Genomic DNA, 23,958 nt, shown 5'->3' with positions numbered 1-23,958 from the left:
ATCTTTATCTCACTACAACATAGCATCTTTCCTCTAAAATATGTACAGTACAACTTCAAATACGACATCACACCTTGCCTCATCAAAACCAGCTCCACCATCTTCCTTTCCCTTTTCTCCCTATCCCAAATTTATTCAACGAATCATCACTCTCGGCAATCTTCCTTTTCTCTTCCTGCTCTTTCCTTATCCCTTCCCACATCTCTTTCAACCTACTCAAATCATCTAGTAACTCCGGTCGATGCGTCTCTTCACTCAGGTAATAATGGAATCTGTCCCTAGGAGAATTCTCATGATCGTGCTCATCGTCCACTTCCAAGGCCTCGATCTGAGTCCTGACCGCACTGGACGTGGAAGAAAGTTGATCGACATAGGATCGTCGGGATTCGAGGGCGGTGATAAATTGCGATAACGTTTGAAATACGCTCTCTTCCAATAACTATACATGAAAAATTAGATATGTTGTACTTGTACTTTTGGAAAAAAAATCAATGCACAACTCACTTTGACGTCTTTTGCTCTTTGAGCTAACTGTCTTTCCCTTTCGCGCAAGTCAAGTACTACAGCGCACATCTCCACATCTATCTGTAGGTGCTCACTGAATGAAATTCAAGCATCAGCAATGGTTCTTGATATACAATTCACATCAACTCACGATTCGACCCTCCTCATATCCTTGTAAAAGTCAACCTGTTCCAGTGAATGTCTAAAAACACAAAATCAGCTTTATCTCCTTCTGCCATTGATGCTATCATCACTCACCTCCTCGTCAAGTCCAATAACTTCTCTCCCAAGTCTTCACCGCTCCTCTTCCCCGTCCCATGTGGATTCAGAACCTCCCATTCCATTCCCGTTTCCTCAATACATACGTCCGCACCATCGCTCGCGGTCCTCAACATCGCTGTAGCTCGACCCCTGTTTCTCCACGCTAAGGCTCTATCGGACGGAGTCCTGATTATTGCAGGTCTAGTGTTACCGTTTGATGCAAGTTGTCCAGAGGGTGTGCGGGAATGACCTCCAACGGAAGAATTGCGATTGGAAAATTCCACATCTGACCTTTCATCTGTGGGACTGAGTCCTGCCGCTAGAGATGCCCTGGACCATATATCACTCTCGTTCCCTGAAATTTGGGTGATGATCGATGGCCGCTTCGACTGCGCTCTGGTATTGGCCGTTAGAAAGGTCGGTCGTGAGGATGTGTTCCATGATCGGTCTAATGGTCTGGTGGAAGTCGACGGGCTTGGTGAAGCTAATGGAGTGTTAGTACAGCGTGTCACCAAACGGGCAATACTGTTTATTACTTACCTGATTGACCCCTATCCAGCTGCTCGTCAATCTCTTCCAGATCCCTACAACAATCTTCAGCCAATCTAACTCATAGCACAGTGTATTCACCTGCGACTCACGGTTCAATCAAGAGCGGCACCGTACTCTGCCTTTTCCTCATTATCGCCGACTTGAGCGTAGTTGGTCCAGGACCACCAGTCTCAGAATCCGAAGTATCATAAGTCGTTCCTCGTCGGCTATACGGGTGTGTTCAACACTTTTTGTGAGCTCATCTCTTCTTTGATCATGATGGTGGAGAAAGAAATACTGGTACACTTACGATACTAATCCGAAGCCACCTTTGATCGCCTGACCAGCTCTTCCCGAAATTTCCTTAATCGCATCTTTGATATTATCACCTTCGTCGTCTTCTTTGATCCCACCATTACTACCATATGAATGGAAATCCCTTGATTGAGTTCGTTTCTTTAATACTCCTCTGTTGGGATCTCGCATGCTTCCAGTCGAGCTATTCATACTTCTCATTCTACCTTTTCTCTTCGGCTTGTCATTCTCTAAACCCTCAGCGACGGTCCCATTCCACAATTCAGCTACACGTCTCGCTCCCATTATATCCCAATCTTTTTCCCTCGATCTCAATATCCCTTTGATATACGCTTCCAGATCGGTAGTGATTACATCGGGAGGTGCGACCGGTCCGACCTCCCCCTCAGGGATGATCAGTCCCACTCCTTCACCATCGTTTTCGTCATCTCCCTTGAATCGTAAATGGTGCTCTCGTTTTCGGATGGGCGTATCTTCGGTTGTCCCGCCCTTGAGATTCGCAGATATCGAACTTGTGGCTTGAGCTACACCATTGAACAGCAGTTTATGCACTTTCAATGCATCTCCAGGGTGTCTCGTTCGATCGGCAAGATAGTGTTGGGCTAGAGATCGGATCGAGTGGATAGTCAGGTAGTGAGGCATGTCAAGTGAGGTCGCGGTGCACGTCTGCATACAATGAGTTAGTATCCGAAACACATATGGTGGAGTAATGACTGACCTGGTATGCTGCCCAAGTATTCAAGAAGCGTTTGATACTGGTAAATGGGTCTTTAGGAAGCTGCGAAGTATATTGGAAATCAAAGTTGCTCTCAACGACCTGAGGTAGCTCTCACCTTCTCCACATCCAAAGCGTCGAGCTGATAGTGTACACTCGTCACCGAGCTCAGAAGTGCAGCTAAAGTCTTGGGATCGATACAGCCCCCAGATGTTTCTTTCTACTTATTTCTATCAGCTCAAAACCCCATACCAAATAGCCCTAGGTCATACGTGCTCACCTCAAGCTTCAGTGACTCTTCATGTTCCATACCCATAATCCTCCTCCATCTGAATATTCCAGCTTTAGTCTCATCGCAAAACAATCCGTCAATCTCCATATCTCCTCTGATATGGCCGTAAAGTCCCCACAAAGCGAGTGACGCTTGGATCAGCTTTACCAGCTCGATGACAAGGAAGGTGAATGGGTCCGAGGTGATATCGTAATTTTGGGAGAGAGATTCGGATAAGGGGGATGTCGAAAGAGTTTGTTTGTTGGTGGGAGATGTGGTTGGTGAGGTGTTTCGCGATAAGGGGACGGTCGAATGAGCAGGTTGAGGTATTCTATATAGTTCGTGGAATTTCCTTCGAAGTGCGGGACTATGGGCCACAAGCAGCATCAGCATGAGATGTTCCAGTTCACGAAGATGAAAAGTAGATAGATTCGACTGACATTGGACTTTCCATCCCTATAAAAGCTCTTCCACCACATCCTAATCTTCTCAATCCGGTATTGACAGTGATATATGGCTTTGCAACTCGGAAGTCACCACCGGGAACAGGATTACTACGAGTTCGACGAATTAGCCTATTCTCGTACGTGGTTGAAGGGTCTTGAACAGCTTACACTTCTTGTCCAAATGCTGCTGGTGTAGTGACAAGTAATGTTCCATATTCGGTCTGTACGGGACGAACGATCATCAGCTACGCCATCGAGATACTGCAAGGTTGCTCACTCTACGAGCAGTCGACTGCGTTTCCGCCGCCAAAAATCGGATGGCATTGATGATTTCAAATGCACCTTCCTGCTGCGATAAGGTAGGTGCGGGGACAAGAAGATATACAGATATCTATAACAATCTAATCAGTACCACATATGCCATCGCCGCTGAAGAAGTCTATCACTCACCTGCTCTGTCGGTTTACCAGTCTGAGTGACAATCGTATGCGAGAAGTGAGTGCGTGACAAGAACCTATAAAAGATCCCAAACATCTTAGCAGCGTATTCCAATGCATATTCCGAGTCGCCTTGACATCTTTGAATTGAGATACCACTCACCAGCTTCTCAAAGAATATAATGCATAACCCTGCAACCTAACTTCCTTCTCCACCTTGAGATTGCCCAATTTCCTCAGCCATTTAGTTTCTAGCTCCTCCAGAGGTCGGTCAGTCGGTATGAGCAGTCCGTTCTGGCTGCTAGGACTAGACGGTGAAGGAGCGGGAGCGGGAGAAGGGAATCTCGAGGGAGTGGAAGGGGTCGGCGAGAAGTTCGAGATCGAGGTTGGGGAGAGAGTGAAAGACATCGTCGAATCCAGTCTGTCGTGTCGGTTATGTTATAATCTTGGGGGATCAGTCTCGCCGTATGGACATGATGATTTGTTGTTGATATGTTTTATATGTCTCTGACACAAGGAGGGGCAAGACAGTCAAAACCCACAATAACAAATTGGCCATCGTCATTCACCCAGAGAGCTCAAAGCACGACGAGTGGAGGCGATAGCACACGTGGTTTGGTCAATCACCGAGAAGCTGAGGTGGTATGGGGCTCTATGCAGAATGCGAGGTGGACGTGAGGGTGAGTCTTGGGTAGAACAGTGTGCATCATGCATTTGAGAAGGACTTATAGGGCTTAAGTGTCCCTGCTAAGACCCCAATGTGGATGAGGTGGTCCAGTTCTTCTGATGAATAACATTCTGCCACTCCTCTCCCTCCTGTCCTCTCCCTTCTCATCCACTCCTCCTCAGCGTATAACCTACTCCTCTCCTCTCTCCTCGTCTCTGCATCTCCCCTTGATCTCTCGTTCACCCCCTCTCGCCTCGCCATCGCTGACTCCGCCATTGCACCTCTCATCCTTCCCTTCCTCTCCCCTTGCTGCCTCCTCGTTCTGTACGCTGTGTTGATTGATTTCTCGATGCTACAGAAGCTATGGCAAAGATATATCTTATAGTCTGCATACATTCTTGAACATTTCATAAAACTATGACAATTGAAACTTGGAGAAACTTGGACAAGAAATGAAATATGATATATAGATGAAATTGTTTACAACGGTCTACAGATACTTTATTCCTATAGCTATTGGTATTGATGGATTTGAACAGATACAGATTGGTCAGGAAAAGATCAGACAAAGAGAAAAGGGAAGATGGCTTCTACTTGATCTTATAATGTGATGACATACCTTACTCGAAATGAGATTTCCTACATTTCTTAGGTAATTTGAAACCATCAACTCTGATGCCACCTCCCCAAGGAGTACTACCATCCAATCTAGCATCCTCACCGAGACCTCTTTCAGCGAAGGCAGACCAAAGATCACAGTAGTTGTCACCTCCAGTTCGGATTTGGTCAGCTTGGATGATGGCATCTCGAGCATCGAAGAATGTAGGTCGACAAGGTTGGATCTTCATACCGTCAAGCACCAACTGAGCTAGAAGGGTGTTACCGTGCTTGGGGATGAGAGGTTTGGGTCTACCAGCGGCGTCAACAGATTCTGAGCTGGTCTTGGTGTAGTAATCGTTGGGCTTGGAAGGATCCTCGGGAGGGAATAAGGTCTCTCCAAATCCGTGCTTCTCGACGAGTCTTTGGGAAACGTGATGGAGGATCGCAGCCCAGACCTCTCCGATAGCGTGTACGCCCCAATAGTTTCTGTCAAATGTTGACGGTCAGCTAAACATACAGGTTAAAAAGGTTTGTGAGTTGACGCACCCTTTATTCAGGAACTTATAGGTGGATGGGTTGACATCCATATCAGTAGTGTATGGATAATGACGGATACCACCAGCACTATTAGCCGCCCATGCGCCCATTGGATAGACGTCGGAGTTGTTCCTGTCGTTGCGAGCATATAATCAGCAATGGAACAAAGACCAGTGATTGCCACGAATATCTAAACTGATCGGCGACCTCCGCTTGACCCTTTTTTTGGGAAAGAGTGGCGCAGCATATCCCTCCCAAATAATCCTTCAAGCCTCTTTCTCACCGTCTTCACAAGCAAGACAGAACAACAGGACTTACTTGAAGTTCTTGTGCTCCTCGATCTGACGAATGCTCGTAGCATAGTAGTCACCCCAACCTTCGCCCATACCTCCCGCTTCACCCCAACCCAGACAACCCGAGTTAGCGGGACCACCTGTCAATCGTGTGGATAAACCGTGTCTATCTCGCACAAATCAGCTTCTCTCCTCTCTTTCGACTTTGGCCAACTCACGAGTACTCGTGTATGACGATTGCGCTCTCGAGATCACCGTCCCTGTAAGGAGTAGCGGTATCCCATACGTACATCCTCATCCTCGGAGCCTCCCCATCAGGTGGAGTCATGAAGTTGGCATTATTGTAACCCGATCCATCTTGAGCATTGCAAATAACGGGGTCTCCACCTTTACCTCCCTTCTCAAAGTTGTAAACTTGGAAGTTACCTGAGAGTTCATCGAAACCAAGTCGGTGGAGTAAATCATGGTACATGTTTGAAGTGTAGAAGAGCTGGGTGACGGCCATCTCAACATAATCTTTGGGTCTTACACCTTCAGGTTCCAGATAATCATAGACGAAGATAGTGTCGTTAGCGATAGGTCGGTAGTTGTGTAAGAAGTTATTTCGTCCTTCCCAATCTTCATGAGCGTAGACATTATTACCCGCAGTAGTCTTGAAGACCGTATAATTGGTGTGAACGTGCATACCGTCGATAGGGGTTTCGTAAGGGTTGGCGGAAGATGGGAACTTGTGCCATCCGAGAGGTGAGGCAACGTTATCCCATGGTTTGGTGACTACCGTCAAATTTCCGACAGAAGGGTCATTTACACCTAAACATCGAAACATGAGTAAATGCCTCAACGGATTGTCGAGAGATAGAGACAAAACTCACCCCATGGAAATACTTGGTAAGAGTAAGGTTCATATTTGTGAGGATTAGGAAGTGGCTTTTGGTGACCACCTTTCTTAACTTCAACTTCCTTGTGGCCTTGAGTGTTGTAAGGTTCGAAATCGAAATCAGTAGCCCAATCGACGATTCTGAGGAGTTCACCAGTCTTGACATCGACATAAGCTTCGTACCAACTATCTTTCATCTCGACGACATAGTTCCAGACGAGTCTTGGGGCACCTTCGGAAACTTGAGTATACATAAGTCGAGCAGGTACGTCAGAGATGACTCCTGATTTATCTAGACCCGGTCCAGAAATAATCTCGGTGGGAGGTTCGGCAGGAGCATCTTTAGGTTTGAGGTTATGTTTGGGGATAGAAGTCAAGTCCATGACGGAGACACCTTGAAAATCGTCGTTGCTGGCGTGAATCCTAGGTAAGAGGGTGAGCAAACCTTCAACGGGTGATAAGATACCCGAAGAGGTCTCTCTGATGGGTTGTTGACATAAAGCTTTTTGATGATGTCTGACATTTCTCATAGACTTGTGAATCTTCTTGACAGCATGTTCATCGGTAGACTGATCTTTCGAAGAGTAGGATCCACCGAGGATGACTTGAGCAGCAGATTTGACCAATCCCCAGGCTCCTTCCTCACCCTTGAGTCCGGAAAGATGGTCGAGATGAGCATCGTAGGTATCTTGAAGGATTTGACAAGTTCGTTCGGTCTCGCCAGAAGTACCTTCCAACGCGTCGTGGATGTTGGGCAATTCTCCAGGGTGGAATAAGTTACCCCATGAGAGGACTCGACCATTGGAATCGATGTTGATGTTGAGATCACCATCAGACACTTCAAGTCCGTTGACGAGTTGCTTGGCGAAGATTCGGGTAACACCGGTTGAGGCATCGGTGTAACTCTATATCAGAATGGAGGAAGGGCGTTAGTGAATTGTTGATAAGATTAGGATATGTCTCAGAGGATATGAGGTATCGGCTGAGACGCGGCATGGGAGTGATAGAACATGAGGTGATCATGAATGACAAAGGTGAAGAAGGAAAAGCCCTCGAACTCACGTCTTCTCGGATATAGAATGCCTCTCCCTCAGGACCGACTTTCTTAGCGATAAATGTACTAGCTACATCCTTGTAGTCTACCGGCTCGTTGAGAAGAGCAGAGACAGCGACGGGAGGCTCGTCGATGACTTGGAAGGAATGATGCTTGTGTACCGGACCAAAAGAGAGCGACTTTCGTTCTCTCACTTGAGGAACATCATCGTATGTTGGTCTAGCGAGGATGAGAGGGGTAGTGGCGAGTAAAGGAAGGACAGCAAGGAGCGCTGAAGGGCGCATGATGATTGGTGGCAAATGCGTGACAGATAGGTGGATTGATGGATAACAATGGAATACGATAACAGATTACAACAAGTATGTAAGAGGGAAAAGGAAAATGAATTGAAGAGGGAGACGACGAACTCCTAGGATGGGACAGCTAGTTATATATGTGCGCTATCTATCTGAATAGAATGTGATATGGTGTGATAAGAGATGGCGACCTAGTGGTGTGGTATCGCAGTGATGAGTCGTCTGAATGCCTGCCATGGGTGGACCTGACTGATTACACTGTTGTTTCAGGGTTCAAACCCACCAACTCGGAAGCTACACGACTACTACAACCGGAGATAACGCGATTTACGAGGTGGCAAGTCATCCCATCACCCAACCAAATCGAGTAATTCGTGCTAATCAACCCAACTCAATTGTGGGGTTTTATCATCAGATCAGCCAGATTGAGCCGGCCGATCTGAGACGGTGGATAGTTACTCCTGATCACGCGGGGTAAAGTCGATGAATTGAAACCGCTGAATTCATCGATTCAAAAACAAAGGTATGAATGACTTGGATCGGTTATGTCCGGGCTGCAGGAGTCTTGTTACTTATCTTACGTCTTACACCATGCAGTCTAACTTCTTGTTCGCAGTCATCATGAAATAAGAACCGAGGCAAGTAACGCACTTCTCACGGTTTCATTCTAGTTTTCGCCATTTATAAAAATTAAGATAAGATATAAGATCTAGATTCCTCCTTTGACACCTGCGTTCTTCACTCTTTCCCTAGATCTACGAGGACAGCAGCTTCAACCCGAATATCGTGAACTGGTTATATCCGCACCTTCAGCACCTAAAGTGACATAATACAATTTCGTTTCGGCACAAATGACCATTCTACCTTTTCCTGCAAATTGGAAGTTGGCACTGGTAGTACCTAACCAGATTTTACCTAATAACGTTCCAGCTGGGTTCCATACTGATATACCATCTCCTACACCTGCATAAACGTTTCCTTCAGAATCGCAGTGAACACCTACAAGCATTCCAACGTATCAGTTACTTCGTTCGTACGCAAAATTGTAGTGAATTAGTTGAAAACATACCATCTGGTACTCCAGCATCTATATAGGCGAATGTATTTCGATTGTCCAGAGTACCATCATCATTCACATCAAATCGATATCTACGTAGTAGTGTCTTACGCAATCAGCTTTTGTCCTCTTGCCGATAGGAAATAAAGAAGTATGCTTTATGCTCCGGCCAATTTGTTTCACTTACAAAGTTGATGGATTCGTGTAATTCCAACCCCAGAAACCCTATTAATGGCGTCAGCAAAAAAAAAATGTATTCCAAATTGTCGAGTCGAATTAATTGGGATCTGATCGAAATAATTGCTCACAGCATTTGCACCAGTATCAGCGACGTAAGCGTACTTTCCATCCGGAGAAAAAGTGATACCTAAGAAACGAAAATTATCAGCATGACCCATTCATATTTTCCCTTTAAGTGATTTAACGCACCATTAGGCAGATTAAAGCCATCAGCAGCAACACCTAGTGCACCTGTATCGACGTTAAATCTGTAAACCTGGTTAGGTAAGACAGGAGCAGGTCTGAAATCTTGCAAGTAACCATATGTCACATCCGTGAAGTATAACTGCTTATTTCGAGGATTGACAGCAACATCGTTCAAAGAGTTGAATTGACGACCGTAGTAATTGTTCAAGATGACTATGAAGCAAGCGATAGCTGTCAATCTGGGAGTGAATCATGGCAAATGCAGTGCAGGTAGGGCTCACCAGTGGTATCGTGAGGTTCACTAGGATCGACCAAATATAAAGCAGGAGGTACGTTGTCACCTTGACCTTCACCTGTGAATACGATCTTACCACGGAAGTTTGTCGCTCCTGTATCGTCGTCAGCATTACGATACTTATCATCAGCAATGATGCTTCTTTTAACGAAATGCCGAATGAGTGTACTGACCGTTAGGGTTAATAACTGGAACTGAAGTATTGACAGTGATAACATCTACCGAACCTCCATTGTTACTAGCTGAGACGTTTTGTGCTTGTGAGAGACTGATTTTCTGTACGATAGCCGATTTGTTCAATCCCGTTCCAGCTGCTGGTGCTCCTGCATTTTGGACGAAGAACACTTCGTCTGTAGGTGGATACCTGTACGAGAATTAGCATGTTCAGTTTCAATGGGCAGAACGAGTAGACTTACCATACGGTCGCTTCGTGGAAAAGAGGGTTGGTACCTCCATCGGCAATAACCGTCAAAGTAGGATCCGATCCGATTATATCGTAAAATTCATCATCGAAAATCAAGAATGGTTTCTCTTTCAAAGAGTCTTCATGGGTCCCAGGAGGATAAAACAACTAAAACGGAGCATCAAGTTAGTTTCCATATTGGATGACAATATAGAACAGAGGGAGATGGGGTGCTCACGGTCGTATAATTATGATCGACTGGTGAAGGTACTTGATCAAGAACAGCGAAACTACTAGGTCTAATTACCTGGGCATACCGAGGCGCACCAGAAGATCCACTTCCAGTATTGTTCCTCTTCATCAACCCTCTAATACCCTCTTTGTCTTTCTGGGCATAAACAGCTAAACTCAATATACCGAAGGCCACAAGTGCGTTGAGCATCATGAAGTTATTACTGTTCAGTATTTTCGATTTTGCGGTATGAGTGGTATCGTTGATGGTGTTACTCTTATTCTTCTTCTTGATTCGGCTTGAAGAGTCAGGGCTTTTTATATCTTGATCTGGACTTGGATTGGGGCCAATCGAAGCCCCACGATCACCTGCAGCCCCAGTACCCTTCTTCTTGACCATCTTCGCTTCGTACTACCCAACAATACAAGTAGATCAGATGACGACAGGATTCAACATTACTCTTACTCGAATATTTCTGAAAGTAGAAAGGTACGAGTAAGAATCCGGATCTATCACGATGATAACACCGGGAGCAGATTGGATCAGATCGGTGTATTGTCCGTCTACCAGCGACTGGGCTGTGGCTGAGTTGTCGATAGTTAGACTGATAGGATGAATTATCATTCCACTAGCTTAATTAACTGGAACTATCGTTGCGGTCCCGCTTCGCTTGATCACGTGAGGAACGGCTAAATGACGAGCAAAATTTCCACTTTGAGTAATTCTTTGTGAGTCATAGATAGCCGAACGAGGGCGTATTTTGCTCTAAGTGACGTCTATCATACGCGAAATTATCCCCATGGAAGGAAGTTCTATACGAGACTCTACTCGTAGTCCGGGACGTACAAGGGAGCTCGTCACAGAACTGATCACTTACTCTTACATCGAGTTCCTCCAACCCTGTTTGATCGAATCGGATTTGATTCCGTCACTTCCAAAAAGATGGTTCCCATGTTGATGCCAGGACGAGGTCGATTCACTACACCTGTATACCTCTGTACCTCTTGATGCCAAGATACAGTGTACCTCGATGAATGATCGAAGAGAATGTACGCTGTCACCTTCACCGAATACTACGGGTAAGGTATTCCGAACAGTGTCACCGCTCGTACCGCTTCTTTCGGATCATCTCCCCCGAGCTGAAGTAAGGTAACTGTTTCAGATATCTCACGGGGGGTGTATCAAAAGGGTAACATGTGGTGATCCGGTATTTCGGCAACGATCGCCCTCAAAGGAGATCTCAATTCCAATTCATATGAAGAAGATATTGTGTACATACTTACCTTTGCCTGAAGTGACCTGATTGGCACACAACTAACGGATGATCAAAACCAAGCATAGCATCATCGAATCCAATCATTTAATCATACCAGGTTCGACAATACAAACAAGACACGAAGTTGTCCTTCGACTGTCCCAAAGATTGGGTTTTTTAAATCTAAATGATTGATTGGAAGGGATTTAAGCAGGTAGGGATATACACCGACATCCCTCGAATGGATCAACCTTTCTTCCTATTCCGAAGAATCTTATCCCTCACTGTCGTCTTACATTGATCCAAATGATGAAACGCTAGGCCGAATATGGTCTGTGTGTATGTCTCGAACATTGTGTGATACTGTACTGTGTATACTCACTGTATATGTACATGCTAACACACGCTAACTGATCTCCGAACTAACAATGTCGAGATCCATCATGGCATATCTTTGCTTTCCATATTTGACGGATCACCAACAAACTACTAGCGTTACTCGTCGTGAGGAAATTACTGCGAAAGGGTCAAGCTAGGACTCATCACCCAATAATTCCGATCGTGAGTGTATCCGTGCGTGTGATTGAAGTTGTTCTAAAGGATGCTCTGCGATCACAACTCATCCGCTGACGAGCAAGTGATGGTCGTCATGTAATATGTCATATCCTCTTCATAAAGGTGGGGACAACCAAATCTTATAAGTGAGATGTCCTCAATCAACAGCTCATGAAAATCTCATCTCATTCCTTTCCTTTCCATATCTCGTGATTCTCAATTGATTTGTGCTCGATCAGGCAGTACCACATCAATTGGTGAGACTCGAACAAGTGTTTGATACACTCTCAATATGTGTCACGAATCCCCCACGGCCCAATTCCTCGGAGCTCTAGCAACCATCTTAGGTGATGCCTTTCTAATTTGGCATTTATGGAAATACGATAAGTTTCGTTGTATGATTTTCAACAAGAGGAGTGCGTTTAGGTTCAGTGAGTTGACTATTCTAACGTTTCCTATACCATACAATGCGTAGTCATGCTAACAGGTGTATTTGCGTGACCAGTCATAGTGGTAAGTCGGGCATCGCTGAGAGCCACATTTAATACTTTAGCAGACTGACGGTTTTTATCTGGATCTGTACTTAGTGGATGTTCATCATATCTGCTCTCCTAGTGAGTGCTCCTCCCCACCTTCTCATCATGAAACATTGCTGAGAGATCGAGTCCATGATATAGTTCACAGCGTGGAATGTAATCCTAGTATGGGTCAAATATACAGAATACTACGCAGTAGTTCCAATTTCAGAGCATGAGAGTGAGATCATGCCCGTACCATTCCAGCTTGTATGTCAATTCCCTTCCTGTTTATCTCTCCCGGACCGCATTTAAGATGAATGAATAGATGACAACGTTGACTCATGTGTTTAGTGGGAAAAAAGTAAACAAGATTACGTTCGATTCTCATACCAGCTCCTATGCGTAGGATGGGGTATAGTCCTTGCGATTCATTCAGAAGAAACTCTCTACTGGGCTTATTTGATTAACGCTATTCGAAAAAGAGATAATAGACATTGGTTCAGGAGTATCTGGTTCAAGCTATGGGTACTCATCAGTGTTACCGTGAGTTATATACGGCAATCGTAACCCTTCTGTCACCTGTCTAGCTTGGATTGAATTGTTGGAATAAATTAGGTCATCACTGTAATACCTGCTATAGGCAATTTGGAAACTACCAATCTGATCAAAATGGAAGCCAATATATTCATGGCTGGGTAAGTGATCACATCCTAGATGCTTGTACAAATCGAAGATCTGTCCTGATTGCTTGCAATCATATTATCGAATAACAGGTCGGTCCTTGCATGTTTGCTGTTCTTCATGAGTTTATGGTTGTGGTTGGTATTTCCAGGTTTCGTCAATGAATCTGTAAGTTACATGCAAAGTCCAAGTATCCTGATGCTTAGCTGAATACTTGGAACAGCGTCGACAAGGTGCGAATGCCGATGTCATGGCCCGATTGGAGTATTTCAAAGTAGGTCCTCATTGATACATGTGGAAAGATCATCCAGCTTATACATACATTATCGATCGACCAGGAAATGAACGGCGTTCGAACACTCTTCCGATTCCTCTATGTCTTTTGTATCTTGACATTATCAATTGATGGCCAAACGAAACACAAGCATGTCAATACCACACCGTAAGTGACTTAAAGGCAATATGTTTGCTTTTATTGATAATTCCTTGATACCTATCAGTTTTTGGCTAGACCTCTTCTTTGTATGCGGATTATTCTTCGTCTTCACCTCCAATGGTTTATCTCTCATGGTAAGTCTCTTCGGCCCTGTCCTTGAAATTCACTTGCAATTCTAACGCAATTTAATCTTATAGATGCTCTTACCCCGAAACTCCCATCTGGAAGATCCATCAAAGACGGCCAACGTATTCATTCGTCAAGCCCGACCAAGCCATCGAAGGGACATGCGCATTCTTCCTTCTTCCTCAACCATCGGATCGCACAAAGACGACGACCGAGACATATACCATCGGGATATTGAGACAGCTCAGAGAAGGTCTAATCCGTGGGGAGCTTTGGGTGAACGACTGAATATCGAGAAGACGAGACTGAGCGGGCTGGACGAGGTTGAGTCAGGTGATGCAGTTGCGATTGCCTTGGAAAGTGATATGCACAGAGAGCGAAATAGGACGATGGACAGTTTGAACTCTAGAGGTGATGCCCCCTTTGCGCCTACAGGTGGAGAGAGGATGTTGAGACCCGATGAAGGTCTAGATGAATCTCCTGAAGTTGTAAGTGCATTCCACGTAATGGCAATTAGGTTTTTTTGGTCCATCAGTGCTGATTTACGATCGATCAACGTTTAGTTGAGTAATTTCAGATCTCCAGCGGATCTTGCTAGGCCTGTCAGACCCACTGAGGTCAATATAGTAGTTACGACGTCCCAAGTGATTGAAAAGGCATAACCGGTGAATTGAGATGTTCCGAGTGGATAGGTGATTCTCGGCTTTCGCTGGCTCTTGTTGAACAAGCGCTGCTTCAGCTGACGAGATAAGGTGATCATAAGTTCTTGTGTGAATGTATATAATATATTTGATTGCTCGAAAGGTATCAGTTTAGTAGCTATAATCATCATATTCTGTATCGTATACAGTTCAAACGTGGATACTCGACCAGGTTCAAGCTGAAGGTGGGAAAATGATGGTCCGAAGTATCGCAGTGTTCCCGGTCGAAAAAACCCGAAAGATGCGGGGTAGAGGGAGGACAACCATGTGGGGCACAAAAGGAAACAAGCAACACGCGGCACGGTAGCGGTACGGAACGACCCATCACCACCGCTACCCGGGGAAAATCGAAGCACAAGTCATAGTCGCTACTCTCTGTCTTGTACGAGACATCATTCGTTGTGACAGTGATCAATCTCTGATCTCTTTCTATTTGTCATACCGGATATCACATATCCAAATCGAGTTTCAACGAAAAATACAAACAATCGTGTCTCAAACCTCAGGTTCAGCGACATGTCTTTCAGAGCCGCTTTCTTGCCGACTTTACGAGGTACCTTACCCGGTCCATCAGCTCAAGTGACCAGAGCACGATCGAGTCAACTAGTGACGAAGAGATTCTCCACCGCTACTCACGCCCACGGGAGGACTCATGGTCATTCTCATTCGCATGGTCATGCTGAGTCGACACCCAGGCAGAGGAGCGGTCCAGGTGCTTTCAGGAGGTGGGCTACTAGGTTTGGTAAGTTGAATTTCAAATTCTGTATTGCGCGCTTTGCAGCTTAGCTATGCGACCTGGACCTGCAACTGCTGAAAGCTGACATCCCCATGCCCATCGTATAGCTTTGGCTCTAGCTTTTCCCGCTGTATACGTAGCAGGCGCGGCCTTCCCTCCTCAATTGGTGTTATTCATCTTCCCCCGCTATGCTCCTCCACCCCCTCATAAGGACAGCCCGAGGGGTCAGAGCCATACGAGCGACATGGAGAGCTGCATACATGAGCTGAACATTGTAGAAGATATGAGAAAAAAAGTGGGAGAAGGGGAATGGTACGAGACTAGTGAGTCTGGGCTTTACAGTAGGCTGGAAAGGATAGCCAGGAGGAGCTGAAGGGGCGAGCATGGCTGATCTGATGCTCCATGAACAGGACCCTACCAGAACTATGATCCTAACAAGGTGCACAACTCCCTCACGGCTGGATCATTGAGAGGTCCAGGGATGTTAGCCATCGCACCTGTGTTATTTGCCAAAACAGATGAATCAGAAGCGATCGGTAAGTTCCCTAGCTTTCTGCTAGAGGATCGAAGAGCTGATGCCATTATACATTACCTTGGTAGCTGTGATACACCTTGGAAGAGCACTTTGTGGACATGATGGTATCATTCACGGAGGATTGTTAGCTACTGTATTCGATGAGACGTTGGCGAGGAACGTAAGTAATATTGCAGCCATCAAAGTCTGTCATCCAACTCGCTGTTGGTCATGTCTCATACTCTTCGCGATTCCATGCTGATGTCCTGAGCTTCACTCAAATCAGGCTCTTCTCAATCTTCCATCCAATATTGGTGTAACTGCGAATCTGAATATCAACTATAGGTCACCTTGCATGGCAGACCAAGTAAGTATTTCCTGAACCTGAACCGCTCTTCACCCAATCTACGCAATGTGCATTTAATTCCACCTATGTGAAGATGGTTCTCTCCGGTCAAAGTATCACTACTTGATGGGTGCTTATAGCTCTGAACCTTTATTGCAGTTCGTCATAGTGCATACCAAGCTCGAATCGATCAAAGGCAGGAAGAGCGTAGTCAGTGGATATATGGAGACGACCAATGGAGAGAGGATAGCCGATGCTACGTGAGTTGTCAATTCAGAATGTCTTTTATTCCCACTTTCGATATCACTCGATATACCCAATGTCATGTACAATGACTGAATGACTGACCTGCTTCTCTTCCAGTGGTCTGTTCATCGAACCCAAATGGGCTCAATTCTTGGCTTCGAGCGGAGTAACAGAAGCTATGGGTACTCGTAAGATACCTGATCCATCAAAATCGCCAATGCTATTGGACGATCAAACGGAACATATCATCTAGAAGAGTGTTCACATGTGCATATCTCGTTGAACTAGTGTAAAGTGAGGAGTGATCAGTCTAGTGATGTGAAATCTGGCTCAGGCTATGGAATTGTAGAACAGTGGAAAAGGTTTTAGGTATCAACATTGAAGGGCTTGCAACACAAGAAAGTGACGGCAGATGAAATTACTGTTGTTGCCTAACCCGCTTAACCCGTTCATTGTATTGTATATACGTTTACTGAGATCTCAATAGATCAGCCCATCTTATACTTTAACAGGTGTGCATATACCACAATTGAAATTATAAACAAAGGGTTTATGTAGATAAGCAAGGTATATAGATGAATATGATAACTACATGAAGCAGTAAAGGCAAACGAAACTGCACTGCATAAGCGTTAACATATATGTCAGACAGGTTTGAATTTGAGAAAAACAGTAGTGATAGACAAATTCCAGACATCCTTATGAGAAGCTAATCAGAATCAGACAGAAGTTTTTCAAATCGAAAAAACGTATCAAATCAAATCAAACGATCAAACAGCCTGTCCAAAAGCGATAGTCGTACTTGACATAGCCGATAACCTCTTGCCATCTTTATCGAACGCTTCTTCCTCATCATCGTAGTTGCACCCTTTCTTGCCGTTAAGCACTTTCTTCTGAGTCTGGGGATGAGCTGTGATGTCAGATGCATCACTATCGTCTGCAGCAGGTGAAGGCGGAGTGAAGTTCCTGGTCCCGTTGACTTTTTTCTTGGGTGAGTTCTTGGCGGGAGTTCGTGATTTAGGTTTCATGATTATCGGTGTAGGTGCAGGAGCTGACGAGGAGGTATTTTTGGTTCTACCTACAACGGGTGATCTGGGTTTTATGTCCTTGGCAGGGGCTGAGTTTGGAAAAGATTCATCGGCAGATAAGAATTCTTCACTGCCACCTGATTTCCTATTTGACGGTGCTGGCAGGGGCGGAACGACCTCTTTATCTTTGGTTGTAGTGGTAGCAATGGGCAGATCAGCATTTGAAGGTCTTCTAGACGCTGTAGGAGTTTTGTTATTATCTTTATCCGGTATCTCTGCATCTTCCTCTTCCTCCTCCGTATCTTTAAATTGATATTTCCTAGTTCCGGTGATAGTTATGTTACCCTCTGTATCCGTTTCGTTACCCGATTCAAAATCTACTTCGCTATCCGTCGGAACGGACGAGGAAGTCATGACGCTTGATGAACGTTGGGATGAAACTACGTTCAAGGCGAGTTCGAGCTGTTGATTTATTCCCCCTTTGTCAGTACCAAATTCTTATTAACGAAATTGTGTATGGATGGAAGGAAAACCCACCTTAGCTTGTATACTGGCTACCCTGTGAGCGATCAGATCATTCCCACTCAAGCTTCCAGTTGGCAATCCGAAGCCTAATCCACGTTCAGTCTCAGTCTCAACCGTCGCACCCGTTACTACCGAAGCCCTTTTATTCAATTTACTGTCATTCCCAATACCCTTCACTTGACCTAGTACACTCATGGGTTTCGATTGAGTGGAGAGCATCGAATTGGCGGTAGCAGGTCTGGATCTAGTCGAACCTTTCGAGAATGATCGGATCGATGACGCTTCGTTGACATTGGTATTGGGCGTACCGGGTCGAGAGGAAGTATCGGATCCTGCACCACCCAATGGGTTTAGAGAGCTGGGTAGACCAGCTAAGGCGCCGTTGATCTGGGCTTCGAGACAATTCATAATTTCCTCCCTTTCTCTCTCTAATTCTTGAATACTGCATAGCGAAAAGAACGAATGATATAGTTCATTAGCTTGACAGACATAAAACTAAAGATTGCGTCAATATCGCTTAGACATTAGACTTACGATTGATGCATATCTGATAATTGTCTCATGGCCTCCGCTCTAGCATCTTCGGTATTTTTCAACTTTTCTTCCAGCTCGACATTCTGCTTGGTCTGTTCATTCGCCACTATCAGACAACCAGTGAATATCAGTACAGCTATTTCTCAATTTCCTACCAAAAAGAGAAGGACAGCTTACGATTAGATAATCTCTTGGCTTCCCTCCTTTCCCTTTCGATCTTAGTTTTCAGCTCATTAGCTTCGATCGTCAGGCGATCCGCGTACTTCTCGAACATCTCAAATTGTTTCTTCCACTGCCAACACCATGAACATGAGCTGAATATCCCAATGAGTTGCCAAGGTGTGGAAGGACTCACATGATCACCTTCCTGAATCAATTTGAGTAATCGCTTGTTAATCTTAGCAACTTTGAGCTCGAGGTCGTCCCTTGTCTCAACGTAGTGTACTGTCTCATGCCATCAGTTTCTATATCTGTAGAAGAAAATGTAAGGATTGATCACTCACAGGCTCTTCTTCTCATCATGGCTTTAGCAAGCTGTTCGCCAACCGATAATTGAGCTTGTGATCTGGCCATACCGGATTTCATCAATCTCTGAATTAACGTAGGCTTTTTGTGCTACAACAACACACAACATGTTAGCTCCAATCAAACCTAGGCGGACGATTTTAAAACTTGAGCTTACCTTATCAGCCAGGATCTTATCGAACACGGAAATGATAGCTTCATGTCTCCACCAGCTGGGCGCTTTCAACCTTTCTCCGAGATAATGAGGTCTCTCGCCCTTGTATGTGAATCGATTGAAATTGCGGAAATTGCCTTTAGGGTAAGACACCTTGAATTCCATGGGGATACTTCGGTCCATAGCTATAATGGAGCCATCAGTCAATACGAATGTCCGAGAGACATGACTGATAAGCTAACTTACGGTAAGAATGACCCAAAGCCGATAAAAGTTTTTGTTTGATCTTCTCTCGTTTGGGTCGAGGGGTGATGACTCCAAACGGTGGCGATTTACAAGATAGAGAACTAAATTCGTCAGCTTCATTCGACATATCGAAAACTCACTTGGTATCGATGTCAACGATGACTGCTTCTGGAGGTGGAACCAGGAGGTATCGACATTCGGTTGGCATACCCTATACTGACCAGTAAATTGCAAGCCCTGGCATCAAGTATCGCAAAATCGAGATAACTCACGATAATATAAGGTCCAGGATCTTCAATGACGAACGTCGTATCACGCTAAGTGGTATGTCAGCACAGTGAATCTGAGAGATAGGCTTCATATACTCACAGCATGTATCATCGGCATGGTGATATCATCCCATCCCCTCAATTCGACAATATACTTGAGCGTACTGACAGCTACATTGATCATCGCGGGATGTTTCGAGCAAAAGATGATTCTTCCAGAGTTTGACAAAGCGACCTAAAAGGGGGCCGATACAGTACTATCAGCATCAGCATCACTCTATAATAGCAGAAAGAGGGTTATCTCACCTCGGCAGCAGTGATGATATGATCCAATTCGACAGCTTGGAACAAAGGCCAAAGTTGGAAATCCACTTTCATCAAACCTTTGTCGAAGTCCATCAGACCGCCTGGCATATGTCCTTCGACTACCACTTCATCTTCTGACTTCTCTCCTACAGGCAGTTTAAATGCCTCTCCTGGTCTTGGAGGATCATAATTTAACAATCTGTTGATCTGGGTCATATGGATCTTAGCATTCTTGGAGAACCTTGCCCACTATACATATAGATATACCATCAGCTTAACCGAACAATCAGGTATATTTCGGACTCACACTTAATCGGAGATAGTCTTGTAAGAAGTCATATATGGGGAATCGAGAGACTGATAGTGTAAGTACACATTCGTATCAGCCATTAAGATATCAGGTCAGGGTTAGGAATGTCATCCACTTACCAAGTGTAATAGCATAAGGCATCCAGAATATATCGCTCGCTTCGTCGTACGCAGCAGCCACATCCTCAGGTACACTATCAACAGTTGACAGTCTATCGCTATTCATCGTATTTCTGATCATCGCTCTTCGACCTAATGGTCCTTCAAGATCCGAATCACTCATGCCCGTTTCGGTCTCACTCGTACCAGTGATATCGCCTTCAGATTGATTTCTGCCCATCATATATTGTAATGAACCCCGTTTGGTTCCTCCCTTCTTACCTTCACTAGGAGCAGTCGAGCCCTTTCGCTGTTGTTGAGCCAATGGATTGACAGAGTTGAGTGAACCTTGACCTAACTTGGCGCGCTCAGCACGCATCTTAATAGTTTTCAATTGGACCGCCCTATCTCGATCGGCATGAGTCCATACAGTCAATGTCACTCCGTGAAAAGTAAGTTCAGTAGCTGATGCGGAATTGGAATTTCGTACGTTCGGATTACCCCTCGCTTGTAGATGCAATGATGGATCCAAATTACCTTGTTCGTCAATTGCGGATAACATCGAGAGCGTGTTTGGAGCGCCGGATAATGCACTGTCCAATCGGGTTCGAGCGATCGCAGCGAGAGTATCGTGTCGAGGGATCGTGAATGTGAATGCGTGACAGGTAGTGGGAGGTGACAAAGTCGAATTGACGACCTCGACTACATAACTCAATTCCGGATTATGAGCTGAACACTTTGCCCTACCAAATCGTGAATGATAACGACTTACCATCTCGGGGATGAGCGAATTTGATACTCTTAGATACGAGTCTTTGAGCACCATCAGGTCCAGCATCTGGAACGTATTTCCCTCTGATATCTTTGGACAGCCCATTGGTGAAAGTACTCGATTTAGAATCTTTCCTTGCTCGAGAGGATTCCTCGGTCTTCTCTCCACTGAAGGAACTACCCAACATCTCAGGACGCCAGAAGAGGCCCATGGAGTCCTCGAGTGGTTGTACACCGCGTGAAGAATCGGAATCGGCAAAAGACCATTGAGCGGTGGACTAAAGGGGTCGAGGATCAGACACGTCGGATCAAGCTAAGAGGGAAAGGTTGCTACTCACTTTTGCTAATCCCGAAACCAAATACAAAGAAGCCAACTTAGCATTCGAGTCTATGCCTAGCATTTTGTCTGCTTTAGTCCTCGATCCGACACTCGTGACAGATTGGTTGAACGTCCTGTCGAAGCTTGATAAGATATGGGGCATTGAATCGTTTCTTAAGCCTTTCAGCTCATCTAGCTCTTCCATTTTCTCCAACATGCCCGGTCCATGAGGTACAGAAGTCTTGGTAGAAGTTTTACTTCCTCCTCTACGGATATTGCTCCCTCTCATATTGGTAGGTTTGGATTGATGTAAATTTGTAGAAGTGGATCCTTGCGATAAAATCGACGGAGCAATGAGGGGTGAAGGTGGAGCTGAAGATTGATCGTTGAATGACGATGCTCTACTTGGCGTAGGTCTTTCAGACAGAACGGGCGATAATGGTGCACTTGCAGATAAGAAATCGGAATTCTTATGTTCCCTATATTGAGGTTTCCTAGTAGTAGTATGAGAAGAGGAGAGTTCTTTGTCAGATTCAGGTTTGACGTAATCCGCTACGATATCTACTACTTGTCGATCTAACGAGAAGTCCGATTCGTTTCTCTTATGTCTATGACCGCCTCCAGTATAGTTGATATCTCGTTGCTCGTTCTTGGTGTTATTATTAAGGGTAGGAGAATTAGTAGTGAAAGTATTATAAATCGAGGAATGTTGTAAAACGTCGTTTCGTGCGAATGGATCTCTCTTAATTGATGAGTTATCGTCAAGCTTGGATTGCAGATATGGTGTCTGAGGGAAATGAGTTGGTTTATGAGGTAGACCAGGAGGAGAGGGATCTTCAAAAGAGATAATTTTTTTACCGGACGTACGTCCAAGGGAAGTTAGATTGAGGGCAACCATGATCAACGATTTTCCGGGGTGCAGACCAATAATTTGAGAAGAGGTGGTAGTGGTGTTCTGGTCGTCAGGGACGACAAGACACCGTAGTAACAGAGCGAGGTGGCTTAGCTTCGACGGAATACCAGAGAGATGGATTGATGGGAGAATGGATGATGGAACGCAAAATAGTTGGGATGGGAGAGGGTGAAGGAGTTGAGAAAGAAGAATTATATGGTATGACCAAGTCAGCAAAGAAAATTTTCATTTTGTTCGGTACGCTTTCTCTTCTATATCCTACACCCCTCCTCCTTCCGATGCATACTCTCACAAATCACACCAAGATTCACCTGACGTTGGGATGAACATTCATCAATCACAAACGCTGGATCCCCTTGAGCTTCGCTCGGATCGTTGATTTGTGGATCCTTGAACACTATACTTGGATTGTTTTGGCTCGATGGAAGAGGGCTGTATGAACAGGGAGGACGTGTCCACATGCGGACATCATCGTGCACGAACCGTCAAGTTAGTTTTTTATGGAGAAAAAGCGATCAGAACCATGTCACTCATGATGTCCATCGATCAGATGGTCCCCTTCGCGTCTTCGTCATTCTGCAAAAGCTCTTAATTGAGTGTTGGTAGGTAGTCAAGATTCGAGCATTCGCAAATATCCAGACCGGTGTTGGACGAAGTGTCATGCGCAAAAGTGGGGTGGTTATCGTGAAGCTTTCAGGAGAACAGTCAAATCCTGACAGCCACCCACACAAGCTATTGCGTCGTTTCATCCCTCCGCTAAATTAGTACGATTGGTGTAGGGTGGAAAGGCCTGAAGAGGATCTGAGCGAGGTTCAAGTGACCAAGAAGAAGATGAGTTGAGAAAGATCACGCGTTGAGTTGCTGGATGATATCGTGTCATTGACGTTCGGAGTGCCATGCGATCAAGAGATAGCTCTTCACCAGTTCTATTCTATCTTTCTCCTTCGCAACACGTCTCGACGCGAGGGTCAAAGCTAAGCCCGGAATCACCTGGCCACGCGTCAGTCACGTTTTGCGATGCCCGGATGTAATTACCTTTTTGGGATGACCGACGAATTGGTGAACCGGTGAATGCCGCAAAGGGTAACTTGGATTGAGCAGCATAAACGAAAGATAAGGATCCAAGCTGTGAACCAATAGAAACACTCTGATAAGCAGGGGCTTGGCGGGATGATACGTACACGAAGTACTCAACGATATACTCGAGTCATAATCAACGGCATACTCCAAAGGAGAAGAAAGCATGCAACAACAAATGGGAAACCTGCTTTTTTCCGTAAAGTATTTGGACGAGAGCCCTCGGAATAGGAGAGGGGTATTACCCAGATCGCGGATGGTGGAGTTTTTTTTTTTTTCTGTTTTGCAGGTGGTGGGTGGGTGGTGTCATGGCTTTACCCGAAAGTCAGAAAATAGGATAGATAAGGATTTTTGTGTTTTTGGTAAACAACCAATCAAATGGATCTTTTGACTTTTCTTGGGTTTCATGCATTTCGTTTTCCCCCTTTCTCGGACCCCAAGGAGAGTTCTGCTTGGCCCTCTTGCATGTCTCACAGCTAGAATAGTTATACCGTATACCGTATCTTTATCTTTATTACTCTCGCTCTATTGATTGATTGGTCATATTTACCC

The 23,958-nt window shown here is 45.1% G+C and overlaps 6 protein-coding genes across 6 annotated transcripts; 2 read left to right on the top strand and 4 right to left on the bottom strand.

Moving 5' to 3' along the window:
- Window positions 1–82: 82 nt before the first annotated feature.
- I203_107097 (uncharacterized protein) lies at window positions 83–3,888 on the bottom strand (the record flags this gene model as incomplete). The annotated part of the gene is made up of 15 exons (XM_065518132.1): window positions 83–439; window positions 505–598; window positions 656–706; window positions 763–1,249; window positions 1,306–1,349; window positions 1,407–1,523; window positions 1,607–2,277; window positions 2,330–2,389; window positions 2,445–2,546; window positions 2,607–2,964; window positions 3,038–3,151; window positions 3,212–3,264; window positions 3,321–3,434; window positions 3,494–3,557; window positions 3,644–3,888. 15 exons carry the CDS (start codon window positions 3,886–3,888, stop codon window positions 83–85), a joined length of 2,931 nt encoding a protein of 976 aa, XP_065372862.1.
- Window positions 3,889–4,767: 879 nt separating this feature from the next.
- On the bottom strand, window positions 4,768–7,792 carry I203_107096 (uncharacterized protein; the record flags this gene model as incomplete). The annotated part of the gene is made up of 6 exons (XM_019145181.1): window positions 4,768–5,233; window positions 5,294–5,416; window positions 5,603–5,743; window positions 5,796–6,387; window positions 6,450–7,359; window positions 7,517–7,792. The coding sequence occupies 6 exons, from the start codon at window positions 7,790–7,792 to the stop codon at window positions 4,768–4,770; spliced, it is 2,508 nt and encodes an 835-aa protein (XP_019005000.1).
- Window positions 7,793–8,576: 784 nt separating this feature from the next.
- Window positions 8,577–10,616, bottom strand: I203_107095 (uncharacterized protein; the record flags this gene model as incomplete). Its single annotated transcript, XM_019145180.1, has 9 exons — window positions 8,577–8,803; window positions 8,874–8,953; window positions 9,049–9,086; window positions 9,170–9,228; window positions 9,291–9,500; window positions 9,569–9,676; window positions 9,756–9,946; window positions 9,999–10,153; window positions 10,224–10,616. 9 exons carry the CDS (start codon window positions 10,614–10,616, stop codon window positions 8,577–8,579), a joined length of 1,461 nt encoding a protein of 486 aa, XP_019004999.1.
- A 1,703-nt stretch (window positions 10,617–12,319) lies between these two features.
- Window positions 12,320–14,450, top strand: I203_107094 (uncharacterized protein; the record flags this gene model as incomplete). The annotated part of the gene is made up of 12 exons (XM_019145179.1): window positions 12,320–12,458; window positions 12,533–12,540; window positions 12,615–12,641; window positions 12,705–12,812; window positions 12,897–13,088; window positions 13,161–13,240; window positions 13,319–13,394; window positions 13,450–13,500; window positions 13,565–13,668; window positions 13,727–13,796; window positions 13,860–14,276; window positions 14,352–14,450. 12 exons carry the CDS (start codon window positions 12,320–12,322, stop codon window positions 14,448–14,450), a joined length of 1,371 nt encoding a protein of 456 aa, XP_019004998.1.
- A 555-nt stretch (window positions 14,451–15,005) lies between these two features.
- On the top strand, window positions 15,006–16,584 carry I203_107093 (uncharacterized protein; the record flags this gene model as incomplete). The annotated part of the gene is made up of 7 exons (XM_019145178.1): window positions 15,006–15,231; window positions 15,333–15,548; window positions 15,636–15,761; window positions 15,826–15,920; window positions 16,026–16,106; window positions 16,245–16,345; window positions 16,449–16,584. The coding sequence occupies 7 exons, from the start codon at window positions 15,006–15,008 to the stop codon at window positions 16,582–16,584; spliced, it is 981 nt and encodes a 326-aa protein (XP_019004997.1).
- A 517-nt stretch (window positions 16,585–17,101) lies between these two features.
- I203_107092 (uncharacterized protein) lies at window positions 17,102–22,314 on the bottom strand (the record flags this gene model as incomplete). The annotated part of the gene is made up of 16 exons (XM_065518131.1): window positions 17,102–17,821; window positions 17,897–18,326; window positions 18,419–18,524; window positions 18,596–18,710; window positions 18,774–18,862; window positions 18,922–19,033; window positions 19,101–19,282; window positions 19,344–19,457; window positions 19,539–19,554; window positions 19,616–19,660; window positions 19,713–19,847; window positions 19,919–20,167; window positions 20,226–20,275; window positions 20,348–21,028; window positions 21,099–21,375; window positions 21,436–22,314. 16 exons carry the CDS (start codon window positions 22,312–22,314, stop codon window positions 17,102–17,104), a joined length of 4,200 nt encoding a protein of 1,399 aa, XP_065372861.1.
- Between the last annotated feature and the right edge of the window lie 1,644 nt (window positions 22,315–23,958).

This window comes from Kwoniella mangroviensis, chromosome 2 (assembly GCF_000507465.2).
Source record: "Kwoniella mangroviensis CBS 8507 chromosome 2, whole genome shotgun sequence".
Classification (NCBI taxonomy): domain Eukaryota; kingdom Fungi; phylum Basidiomycota; class Tremellomycetes; order Tremellales; family Cryptococcaceae; genus Kwoniella; species Kwoniella mangrovensis.
This window is presented reverse-complemented; position numbering and strand designations above follow the sequence as displayed.